Raw genomic sequence first — 12,996 nt, 5'->3', positions numbered from 1 at the left:
TATCCTTCTGCAAAAGTAAATGGGAATCATGTAGGTGCTATTTTGCCAAAAAACAAGTCCTGAGCACCTAACTTACCTTGTGTATAACTGCATCTTGGCAATCCTTTCATTCGCACTGTACTCTCTCTGACATCGTTTAAGGGCCCTTTTTTCTATAGTTTTCAGCCCTTGCTCGTGCCTACCTCTTTTTCATTCTTCCTGGCCAGTCTGGCTGCTTAGTCTACTGAGATCAAGACGGTACATCATCTCTCATTCAACTCCTCTGCTACTAAAACAAAGCCCCTTTTCATACATCTCTACTGTTCAATTTTTTCCTTTCCCTCTTTTCCTTCACATGACTTTTCTTCTTCCAGTTTCAGAGAAAATCCTCACTCTTGTCAGCACTCAGAGGTGATCAAGATCTGTGAGAGAGATGCAGGCTAAAGTGGGTAGGTGTCAGAATAGCAATCTACCAATTTCCATGAGTAATCTCCGCCACAAAGAACAGAAATACTTAAAAGTGATTGATGATGCATTCGCTTTCTTTAGTCAAGCCACATACAAGCCAAATCGTAATTTGAAACCATTTTTAGTTTATTGTAAGAAATCCCTATCTAACTCTAAAGATCTCTGAACTCCCAGGGATTCAAAAAATTTTTTTTATTTATTTTTTCCACCTGCAAATACTACAGTATGCATTTCTAATATATAAGAACTTTAAAAAGTAGCTTTATTGCCATTAGTTCATCTAACAGAATTAAGAATTACTTGATGTCATTGAATACTCTGCTCAATTCTTATTTCTCCATTTGTCCCAAAAAGGCCTTTTTACAATCTGTCCAATCAGAATCATAATGAGACCATATACTGTATTGCATTTGGCCGCCAAATTCTTTTCATGCCTTGCAATCTTCTGCCCCATTATGCCATTGATTTGTTGAAGAAACTGCTTTTTTTTTTTTTTAAATAATCTCCCATATTCTGGATTTGGCTGATTGCTTCTAGGTAATATGAAGTCTTTAAATTTTTTTATCCCCTATATTTCTAGCAGGCTTGATTATTACTTATTTTATTATTATTATTTTTTAGTAAAGAATCCTTCATAGGCCAGTAAACATATTTCCTAACCAGCAAAGACTTGATTGGAACTTGCAATCTTTTTTTGTTGTTCCTATATTTAAAATGGTAAACTCACTGAAATTTGGATATCCTACATGGCAATCACAACTCACTTTTATTAAGTGCTTTCCACGGGCCAGGCACAATGCTAGGTAAGCACCTAAACTATAAACTCGTTTAATCTTATAACCGTCATGCAGACGAGGAAACTAGAGCTTGGAGAGTTTGATTAAATTAACCCAGTTAGTAAGTGATGGTATGAGCTCAGCGGTGGGATTGGAAATCCCAGGTTCTTAACATGTCCTGCTCTGAACAATTCCATTCCTCAATCTCCGTCTTTCCCGGTTCTCTCAGAAACCCGCAGGTATCAACACCTGGGAAGTGATCCTCCCTTGATCCTCCCTTGATCCTCTTCCGCCCCGCCCCTGCCCTCCCCTCCCTTCCCATCACATCCCTTCCCTTCCCTTCCCCGCCCCGCCCCGCCGGGTCCCGGGCTAGCCGGTTTGAGGACCTTGAAAACCACACTTCCCAGAGTGCACCGCGACCACGAAGGTCGCACTAGTGTCGTCCGTTCGTCGGCGCCATTTATGTAGAGGGGAAGGGCGGTGCGGCCTGTGATCATGGCGCTGTTCCCGGCCTTTGCGGGTGTTAGTGAGGCTCCCGATAGCGGGAGCTCCAGGAAAGGTAAGCACACAAAAGGGATGAAGAAGGCACTCGGCGGGCTAAAGGCGCAGTTTCTCGGCCCCAGGTGTCGGCCCTCGCTTTGGATGTTTATCCGCTTGTGTCCCAGAGTTCTCCGCGGCGCTGCAAAGGCTTCTGGGAAGGGCCCCTGTCCTCGCCCCAGCTTTTTGGAGTTGTATTACGGAATGACGAAGACCTAGGAGATCCCCCAAAGCATTCTTTCTAGGAGCCTCAGTTACTTCACCTCAAGTAGACTCCTGGCGCAAACGCTGGGTGTTCTTAATGCCCTCCTTCCTGTTTTACTTATTTCTGAATGTTTATTGGGTTCAAATCTTGAGGCAGGCCTAGAGTTAGGGGAATTAAGGACCCAAGCCTGTTCAGTTTCTCTCCATAGAGGCACAGCTGCTGGGAATAAGAACTAACATTTATTTATTGAGACCCTACCGTGTGTCAGGTGATGGCATTACGTATTTTACTTAAGCCTTCAAAGTCCCCGGGTTTGTACTAAATGTTGAGGCACAGACAGGCATACCTCGTAGATGTTGAGGGTTTGGTTCCAGACCACCGCAGTCAGGGGACTTGTAATCTTGTTGCTGGTGGGGGGTCTTGCATTTGTAAAAAACTCAGTACCTGTGAAGCACAATAAAGCGAAGCTCAATCAGAGGAGGTATGCCTGTAGTGACTTGCAATTTAAGGTGATTCTAAGTCATGCACTTACGTGGCAGAGCCCAGTTGTGTGAGAGACCTCACTTACATCCTCTCATGTGGCTCCTACACCTATTTTTTTGTAGCAGTTACCATAATTGTAATTAATTTCTTATACAGTGTAATTTTGGTCATCCTTTAGTAGCTGTATTCTCCATGTGGTCAAGGACAGTCAGTGTCTAGTCACCGTAGCATGCTTAGCCCCTTGCAGGGGCCCAGAATGCAGGTATTTGATAAATATTTGCTGAACGTACAGACCAATAGTAGGTACTTAACACAGAAATAACAGGACAAGGTAGGATGTTAGAGATGTCGTCGGTGAACTACGGGCATAATGACTTCGATGGGCGGTTCGCACACGGCAGGGGTGTCCCACCTTTTGGCGTCTCTGGGCCACCCTGGAAGAAGAAGAGTTGTCTTGGGCTCCACATTAAGTACATTGTGATATGTATTCACACACAAAAAATCTCGTCGCGTTTTAAGTAAATTTACGGTTTTTTGTTGGGCTGAGTTCGCAGCCAACCTGGGCTGCGGGTTGTACACCCCTGGAAGGCTTTCTATGGGAACTCCCCTTAGGGATGGGTCTTCCGCTGGGTAGGTGGAGATAGTGGCAGGGCCTTCCAGGGCCTTCAGAGGCGTGCAGGAAGGGAAGGAGACCAGGGTAGAGAACTGCAGAGAATCCAGTGTGTCTGGACGTCGAGTGGCATGAAGAGGAGCCTTGGGAAATATGGTTGGGACTGGTGGTTAGGCTCATGACTCGAACACCAGGCCAAGGGTTTACCCTTCTATTTTGGAAGGGTGATGTGGCAGGTTAGTAAGAGAGTGTTGCTCTTGTCATGTATTGTAACCAGGATTTATTGGACACTTGGGTACCCAGGATCAGGGTAGAGTTCTTAAAAGTGCTGTCTGTAAAGTGCTGTGTTTAAAAAAATTTAAACACAACGTTATTACTCACAATGAAATTAACTGTAATTCTTTAATGGCATCTAATTGTCTATGTTCAGATTTCCCAGCTTGTCTCAAAAATGGCCTTTTACAGTTGGTTTGTCCAAGTCAGGATCCAAAAAGATCCAACACTGTATTTCATGGATGTGTCTCTTGGGTCTCTTTTAAATATAAAAGCCTCTTCCTCCCTTCCATTTACCCCTGTGATTTATTTGTTGTGGAAACTGGGTCATTTGTTCTATACACACTTCCTACCAAATCCTCATGGTGTCATTTAATATGCTTCTCTATCCCAGTGTTTCCTGTAAACTAGTAATTAGATCTAGAGAGTTAATAAGACTCAGGCATAATTTTTTTTAGTTGAAAATACCTCATTGGGGGTGCTCTGCCCTTGATGTTGAATCAGATCAGGAGGATCTGCTGTCTAGTTTTCTCTCCCTTAGTGATGTTAAGATCCATCAGTTTTAGTTTTTTATAAACTACTCTCCCACCCCCGAGCTCCCTTATGGCAAAGCCTTAACTGCGTCCTTAAAATCCTTTAATGTACCTTCTGAAAGACTTTGGGAGGTCACACACTTTGGGTTTTGTTTTTTTTTTTTTGACATTTGTATTACTTTATCTTTCCTCCAAGCTGTCATCACCATCTAGAATATTATGTAAAAAGGTACTAGAATTGTTTGAGAGCATCTCTCCTTGCATATTGTTTCATCTTCCCCCACTTTTCCTTTGTTCATTCTAGAATCCAATTATTGTGGAAATAATTGTGATCTCAGAGAGCAACAGGAACTGTTTTCACATGCCTCTTGCCAGGAATTAAGCCCAAGGGAAGGGAACCAACCTCAGAAGGGAAAAAGAGACAGTAGAAGAAAGATGGTGTGAAGAGCTGTTTAGCCCTCACTGGGTATGACCTGACACATGACCTAATCCCTGTGAGCCGTAGTTTCCTCTCCTGTGCAGGAGAGCTCATGGTTCCTCCTGGAGAGGGTTGTGAGGATTAAAGGATACAAGGATGCAGGATTAAAGGATACAAGGATGCAGAGTGCGGAACCTGGTGCTTGGCCTATTATAGTACCTGTTGTGGGCACTTTGTAAAGTAGAATCCCTCTCTTTTCCTTCTCCCTGTGCTTTGTAAACTTCTACTAATGTATGCCAGACACCAATTCCACTTCTGGGGTTGAAGCGGTGAATAAAATCAAGTACCTGCCATCAGCAACTAGCATATAGAATATATAAAGAACTCTTACAACTCAGTGATTAAAAGACAGTCCAATTAGGAAATAGGCAGAAGAGTTGAATAGCTATTTCTCCTCTAGTATGAATGGCTAATAAACACCTGAAAAGTTGTTCAACCTCCGTAGTCACCAGGGAAATGGAAGTCAGAACTGCAATGAGGAAACACACCACTCCCACTCAAATGACTATAATATAAAAGACAGACACGAACATGTTGGCAAGGATGTGGAGAAACTGGAATCCTCACACATTGTTCATTGAGTGTAAAATGGTATAGCCAGTCTGCAAAATAGTCCAGCAGAACTGCCAGAATGCTGCCGTTACCCAGCAGTTCTGCTCCCGATGCTTACCCAAGAGAAATGAAGACGTGTGTTCGTATAAAAACGAGCACATGAACGTTCATAGCAGTGTTATTCATAATAGCCTCACAGTGGAAACTACCCAAGTATCCATCAACTGATGAATGGATAAAATGTGGTATCACCCATGAAATACGATTCAGCAATAAAAAGGAATAAAGTAGTGATACATGCCAAAGCACGGATGAACGCTGAAAACATCAAGTGAGAGGAGCCAGTTACAAAAGACCATATATTGTATGATCTTGTTTATGTTAAATGCCCCAAATAGGCAAATCTGTAGAGAAAAAATATTAGTGGTTGCCTAGGGCTGGGAGTTGGGGTCGGAGAGTAGGGGGTGGGTGATGGATGGAGCCTGCTAATAGGTGTAGGGGTTTTGGGGATGATGAGAATGTTCTAAAGTTCTTTTGTGGTGGTATTATACCATATTCTAAGTACTCTAACAACTTGTGAATTGCACACTTTATATGGTTGAACCTTATGGTATATAAAGTATGTCCCAGTACAACTGTTAAAAAAAAATCTAATTACCTTTTTCTGACTCTGTAAGATTTTATTTAATTACTTTTAGAGAGAGGAGAAGGGAGGGAGAGAGAGAAACATCGATCGGTTGCCTCTCGTATGCCCCCAGCTGGGGACCTGGCCTGCAGCCCAGGCATGTGTCCTGACTGGGAATCGAACCGGTGACCTTTCAGGCTGTCAGTCCACTGAGCCACACCAGTCAGGACCCTTCTCTTCTAACTGCGACCAAGGGTTCATGGGTTCTTTCTCCTCAGCATATGGATGTGCTCTGGCCACCCATCCTAAAGCAAAACAGGACCAATTAACCCCTGTTGCCACGGTCCCTTGCTCTTCTCCTTTCCTTTGTAGCTAAGACCCCTGAAAGTCAGAAAATGAGTAATTTAGAAATAGTTCATAGAAGAATCAGAAATTAATGGATAAGCAGAAAAAATTTCAGACATTTAATCTCAGCACCCATAGATGTCATTGTTAACATCTTGTATAATTTTAGCATTCATTAGAAAAGTTGATACCTTGCGTTTTTTTTTTTCAAAGAGGAGTACTGTTATAAGGAATGGTTTATGTTAAGTTACCTAACTAAGGTAGAACATGGGAATATTCTTTTAAAGTATCATAATCTTCTGTAATAACTTTAAGCATGGTAGGCTTTTATGCATGGTTTGATTTTTAACTTTTTGGAGTTGCCTACATCAAATTTGGGGTCATTAAAACCTGGTGTTTCGAAGCTTTCGTGCTCATTAGAGTATGGATGGACTGCCCAGAGCACTGGTGCCTTTTAGGCCACACTCGTTACGTGGCTTTTGCTTAGGCCCCAGCCTGATACCACAGAGGATTGCAGTCTTAAGTGTGTTGGAGTGCGTGAAAGCCCCGTGCCCTGTTCCATGGATGCCCTTTGGCCCCTGTGGGCTGTCGTGGACGTTTGGCTGACGTTGGCTGCGAGTTAGGAGGCCAGCCGCTAAGATGGATTTCCTGCTTCAGAAGCCGTATTGAGCTCCTTTCATTGATCTTCTCTCTCTTTTGCACACGCAGAATTAGACTGGCTGAGCAACCCAAGCTTTTGTGTCGGGACCGTGACGACTCTGAGCCGACAAACTGAAGAGGCCACAGCGCTCGTTTCTGAAGGGTCGCCGCGGACCAGGTAGTGTTTTTGGTAGAGGGGGTTTTCCTCTTTGTCAGTGCACTGTCTGTGGCTCAGCTCCAACAGCGCTCCTCAGAAAATCCCGTGACAAAAGAGCTCAGCAAACTCTTAAAATAATGAGGTGACCTTTGCCTCTTTTCCGTTACGTCACCCTTACCGATCAGTCTTCTGTCCCCTTTGCATTGCAGCGGCAGCTGCGTGACACACTTACTGCCGGTAATTAGGCCGTCAGGGAAATGGCGTTGTTGTGGTTCTTAAGTAACTTTACTGGCCTCATTAGCAACCTCTAGAGTATTGATAAACATGGAATTCAGATAGTTCCAACACATTCGTAAAAATAGGAGGAGCTTGTGTAATATAATGTGGAGAAGGGAAAAATTCCCCTTTCCCGCCTCTGGTTCTTTTTGGCTGGCCAAGTAATAAATCAATAGGAGACAGATTGACAAGAGAAAATCAAATTTAATATCGTGTGCATGGGAACCCCACATATGGGAAGGATCCGGAGGCCCTGCGTCTGTGAGCGGTTCAGAGGGAGGAGGGGGGATGGAGGCATAGAGGCCGTCCTGAGTGAGGGGGCAGGTGAGGCCCCTTGGGGGCTTCGGAAGGCCACTGCAGATCACCAGAGGGGCAAACAGCTCGTAAACACAAGTTTGCCCCGCCCTACACATGTGTCAGAAGAAGTTGTCTGTGATCATCTCTCATGGGCGCGGCCTCTCATTCATTTTCTTCTAGGCAGTTTGGGGAGAAGGGAGAACTTCCTCTTGAGCCAGAAGCTAAAATTGCCTTTAGCTCCAAGTGACCTCGGGGTGGCTCGTTCTGGGCCCCGACCGTAACACGTGATAAAATCTCACGAAAACTTGGGGAGAAGCGGAACGGGACACGTTTCCACCCAGCTCTGAAAGAACTTTGTTGTAGACCCTTGAACTGAGAAGTGTGCTCTCTCGCTGCCACTACGGACTAGATGGTCTGTTACCGTGATGAATGAGCCCTGGGAAGCCAGGGACTCTGAGAGCAGAAGGAGCCTTCGGAAGTCGGGAACAGTTAATGCGTGGGAGGGAGTGGTTTGTGGGCATTTCAGTAATGATGACGAGCTCATGTAACCGTTAAAAGCAAGGACTGGAATTAAAGCTTTTTTTTTTTTTTGTAAGCATTAAGAACATGCTGGTGTAATACGTAGGACTGAAAATAAACCTTTTGTAATGTTTTTAAAAATACTGTAGTTGATCAAGTAACTGTAGATTACTTTGATTTAAAAATGTATGTATATGAAAGTATAGGTTTAGAAGCTAAAGTCCGTGTGAGCATTTGTAGAATTTCCTTTTGTATTCTCGTGTATTTGTTTACTTATTTCCATAATGTTTTCCCCAGTTCTAATGTGATTTTTTCAAACAGGAGTCCCCTGAAGTCAGACCCTTCAGACGAGAGTGACGCGAACAAAAAGCGCAGACAAACCAGCAGAAAGAAGAAGAAAGAGAAGAAGAAGAGGAGGAAGCATCAGCACCGCGGGAAAAGCAGGGGAGACGTGGGCAGTCGGGCAGCAGCGCGTCCGAGTCGGACTCGGGCTCTGGCCGGGACAGGTCTTCCAGGGGCACCGGAGACGGCAGGAAAGCGTCAGAGAAGCCGAGGTACGTTCTCCGCCCTCTGGTGCCCATGGTGCTTTACAGTGGGTCCCCAGTCCCCCCCCTCCCCCCCACTTACTGCCGCAAGTTACACACTCACGTGACTGTGTAACTCAGTCAAAACGGAGTCAGTAAGTACCTCAGTACAGCTGGGGAAAAGTGGGGCTCCGTCATTTGCTCACCTGAAAAAAAAGAACTTCAACAGATCAGGGCCGTGATTTTTGAGAAATGTTAGCTGGGCACAGCCATGAATGTGTTGAAGTCTGATTTAGACAGAAAGTCTTCGGGAGTTTTGAAAGGTGGCAGACGTGCCGCCCTTGGGTGTAGGGGCTAGTTTGCCGGGAGGGGCCCTGGGCCCCCACGCTTATAAGGAGGAGAAATGTCTTCTCTTCACGGTGCAGTGTCTTCCTTGCAGTCGTTCCCATTACCAGCCCTCGCCTCCCCCACTCCCTGGGGAAGGTTAACTGTAGCCCTTACCATAGTCGTTGCTTTTGTCCTTTTCTTCCTTCGCGTTTGTTCGGACGCTGTGTTGAAGGTATAAAATAGCTCAGGACCACAGTTTCTCCCTTCCTTGGGGTCTTCATTCCTCCATTTCTTGCACAGGTGTCTACCTCGAGCACACTGTTTAGGTCGTTCTGCGGAACGGTCACAGCGTAGGTGCTCGGTGACAGTGCCTCCTCTCCACCTAGGCTGACACCCTCCCGCTCAGGGAGGCACTTTGCCCAGGGCTGGGACAGTCCGTATGTGGTGAAAATACTTGAACTATTCCTCACGTAACTTTTTTCTTTGCTCATACAGTCTAGAAGAGAGAATAGTTTAGCACCTGTCCAAAGCATACTAAGACAGTGTTATTAAGATTTTTGCAATTCTTGAGGGATGATTTGCTTTTGGGTGCTTAGACGCCCCGCTGATGGCAGGGATGCTGTGTGTGGGAGCACCTTTGGAGCTTGGCCCGGGGAGTCTCCACGAGAGAGGCCAACACCGCAGTCTCCCAGGGTCCTGCTGTCGCCTGCCCCGTGTGGGAGGACACTGCCAGCCTCTGGGGGTCCAGGCTTATTTGGTCCTCTGTGCGTCTCAGGTGCCAGCCACACCTGTAACCCAGACTTGCTCTAGAGGAAGAATAAAGGGGCCAAGCAAAAGGTCTAAATTTGACTGAATTTATGTGGGCAGGGACCACGCCCCTTTACTGGCCATGGCATGCCCCAGCCTTGGCACAGGGCCGATACATAGTAACACGTCCTGAATACGTTTCATTATGTGAATGAATGAATATACAGGGCTTGGCACAAGTAATGCCCCTATTTTTAATTACAAAATCATAAGCATGTAATTCCTTAACAAAACAATATCACACTCAAGCTCACCATGTGGCATTTTTGGTGAAATGTCCCCAGAGGCTAACAGCTTCTCATCGACCTTTGTGTCCTGGGATGACTTCTTCCTCACCTTCAGGGGCAGGCCCCTCCCTGTGCACAGCCCCCCAGCCCCACCACGTGCTGCTGCGTCCTGACCTCAGCACTCCACAGGGGCAGGAGAAGGGCTTGCTGACGCCCCGGGGGTGGTCTGCAGCTGGCCCTTCCTTTTTTTTTTCCCACCCTCAGTTGGCTTTCTGGAATGCATCACTCTCCCGCCTGCATGGCCCCTTGTGGTTTTCATCGACAGAAACTCCTCCACATTTGTTCTGGAGGGGAATGTGTTAACATCACCACACATTTTAACCTGAGACGTGGCACTCAAATAGTTACTGAATTGCTACTTGGTGTCCCTGAAATACCGTTCTCTTATATTCCCAGCCAAGAATGACTTAGAGGCTTCCAGAATCTTTATTTCTGCCTGGGCAGAACTAAAAAGCAGGAGGAACAACAGATAATGACTACTGTGACCCCTCGGGCAGTGTCTGTGTCAGCAGCATTGTGAAGTGATTTTCCCTCGGGAGGGACGGTGTCCCGTACCCAGAAATCCTTCCCCCCTCTCCTGTGGCTCCGAGGGACGTGGTTCCACTTGTGTCTGAGCTGAAAGTCTGCCGACTCACAGGCTGGCTCAGAGGGGCAGATCGGGGCCTGGTCTCGCGGCGGGCGGCCTCTCTCTGCCCTTTATGCAGGAGGCCGGCACGCCCGGCAACAGTCTGTATGGAGCCCAGACTAGAAGAGCGAGGCTTAGACTGGGCCCGAGTGGCATCTGAGGTTGAACTGGTCACAGCTGTGGCTTTGCTGCTGCCGTTGTTGAGTTTTCAGTTGGCATCAGTACCCCGAGCACTTTTCAAACGAGGTGGAGAGAGAACAGCCCTTTTTCCTTCTTTTGTAAATTAAAAAACTGTACAAATATATTTGAAATTCAGATCTCAAGAATTTAAATGGAGTACTTGAAAAAGATCACCTGTGTATTCCTCAGGTTAATTTCTGAGACGACTTCATTTTTGGTAAGGTGCTGCTTGGTGGCGATGGTCTCTGCGTTGTATTTTAAGGCTGTTTTTTGGAGCAGGGGTCCTCCCCTCCGTGTGGCACGTATGCGCTGCCGTCCTCAGCGCCCTTCGTGCTGCTCGGAGTGCGAAACGCCCAACCTCCACGTCTCTGCCCTCGTGGGCCGTGTGACCGGAAGGTCTCTATGTGCCTCTCCCTCCCTCCCCCTCCCTCACCATCTCTTGCCCCGCAGTCAGGAAACCAGTGCTGCTGTGGACCCCGGACATCGCTACATCTGGCTTGAGGACATCCAGGCCCTGACGGAAGACACCTTCAGAACAGACAAGAAGCCAGACCCTGCGAACTGGGAATATAAGTCCCTGTACCGAGGAGACATAGCAAGGTATCCGTCCCGACACCTTCCTGGGTTTCCGCTGGTGGGACGTGACTTCCTTCTGCTGAGCACTCTCAGCGCGGTCTCCTGCGCCTGGCCCCCCCCCCCCCCCCCCCCCCCATGGATTCTGTTGGGTTTTTATCCATTTCACATCCTAATGGGGAAATTTAACCTTTGAGATCAGGGTCCAGGCCGGATTAATTGTGTGTGTCCATGGTGCTTGGAAGAGTGCCTGGTACAGTAGGTGTTCAGTAAGTACTTGCCGAATGAGCGAACCTAAGAATATCTTCCAATGATTGTGGCAGACTATCTAGAAACTGATCTAATCTAGGTGCCATTTTAAAAAGTTGCAAAGGCCTTTTATTTGTCCGCCCCCCACACGTGTGCCATTTGAATCATGACATTAAATGGTAATGACATTTTCACCGCATTTTCAGCGTGCATCACCAGATAGTCAGAAGAGTAGGTGAGGATGTTTGCTTCGGTAACGAGTGTAAGCTTTTCTCCTCTGCTCTGCCAGTCAGAGTGTTTGAACACCCCCTCAGCCCTGCCAGGCACTCACCGCTGGCGAGACCGACACTGCCGGGGGCGTGAGACCAGCTGCACGCAGTCTCCGCCCCGGACGGCTCACACCAGCGGTCAGTGGTGAGGGCTGGGAATCACGGCCTGTGGGGTCAGGGGGGCCCCCCCGGCAGAGCCGCATTGTTCTTCGCAGGCTAAGTGCCTTCCCAAACAAGTTTCAGTTCCCTCTGCTTTGCTGCAGCTTCAGACTTGAGGCAGGTTTCCGCTCACGACATCTCACCATGTAAGCAGTTCCAGCTAAAAATGTCTTTATGTTGAGTTTATCTTAGTTATTTTTCATCTATCTGTATCCTCCCTAACAAACCTCATGGCTGAGAGTAAATGATGACCATATTTAACATGCATTTTATATTTAAAAATTATTTTAGTACTCTCTAAAACCTTGTTTGGTTTTCCACGCCACTACGTGATAATGCCACGGATGTGGCAGGAACCCAGGAGCAGTGGGGAAGCCAGCAAACATGGGTGGGGCACAGAGGGTGCGCCTCGGTCCCGAACTCTCTCTCACGGTGGCCTGCCTCCTCCTCCTGGCTCTCTGTGAGGCGGAGAGCACTCTCGTGTCAGGGGTGTGGGAAAGGAACCTCAGGGAGGGTCAGTGACCTCTCAAGGCCAGGCACCAGTCAGCAGCAGAGTTGGGATTTGAACCTGTGTTCCTCTGGCTTCTCCTGTTCTTCCACCGTCCACAGATGAGGCAGGTTATATAGCTGGGCGTTTTATAGACTGGGAAACCGAGGACTGGTTCTCGTTCTGACTTCGCCATTTACCAGTAACGTAATCCAAGGCGAGTCACGTAAGCCGTCTGAACCCCTGTTTTTTCGGGTGTCAATTGGGGATTGTAACTCTGGCTGTGCCTGACACTCAAGTGTCAGAAGTATTTGACGTGGAGTTAGAAATTAGTGTGCAGATATGGAGGGTTATGATTTAGAAGTAGGTGGACAAAAGAAAACATACTGACAATCAGTGCCCCCTGAGCCTCTGCTCGCGAGTGGCCCAGACCGCAGGAGGAGAGTGGTTAGCGACACCTCCGTGCATCTGAACTGCGGAGATACTGCCGTATCAACTGTTTTAATATAGAATGTGTGTGTATATGTATAAATCCATGCATACACATATCTCCGAAGGTAGATAATATGAATCAGTAATATTCTTTCTTCTCCTTTATCATTTTCATCTAATTTGTTATGAAATGAAGCTGTTAAAATCAGTTTTACAAAATGCAGTTTTAAATTCAGAACACTTAGTAAATTTTTTTTTAGAGATTATGTGAATATCTAAAATACCGTTCATTTTTAGTGAAAATAAAATAGTAATTAAGGAGAGC

The 12,996-nt window shown here is 46.6% G+C and overlaps 1 protein-coding gene across 1 annotated transcript in view; it reads left to right on the top strand.

The window, feature by feature from the left end:
• Positions 1-1,611: 1,611 nt before the first annotated feature.
• Positions 1,612-12,996, top strand: part of NRDE2 (NRDE-2, necessary for RNA interference, domain containing) — a 33,538-nt gene continuing 22,153 nt past the window's right edge. Inside the window, 5 exon segments of the mRNA XM_028507129.2 lie at positions 1,612-1,782; positions 6,573-6,681; positions 8,074-8,195; positions 8,198-8,306; positions 10,953-11,102. Of these exon segments, the coding sequence (XP_028362930.1) occupies positions 1,719-1,782; positions 6,573-6,681; positions 8,074-8,195; positions 8,198-8,306; positions 10,953-11,102 (554 nt within the window). The 5' untranslated portion in view covers positions 1,612-1,718.

Source organism: Phyllostomus discolor, chromosome 1, assembly GCF_004126475.2.
Source record: "Phyllostomus discolor isolate MPI-MPIP mPhyDis1 chromosome 1, mPhyDis1.pri.v3, whole genome shotgun sequence".
In the NCBI taxonomy this organism is placed as follows: Eukaryota; Metazoa; Chordata; class Mammalia; order Chiroptera; family Phyllostomidae; genus Phyllostomus; species Phyllostomus discolor.
Note: the sequence above shows the minus strand (reverse complement) of the source record. Positions and strands in the feature narration are given on the sequence as shown.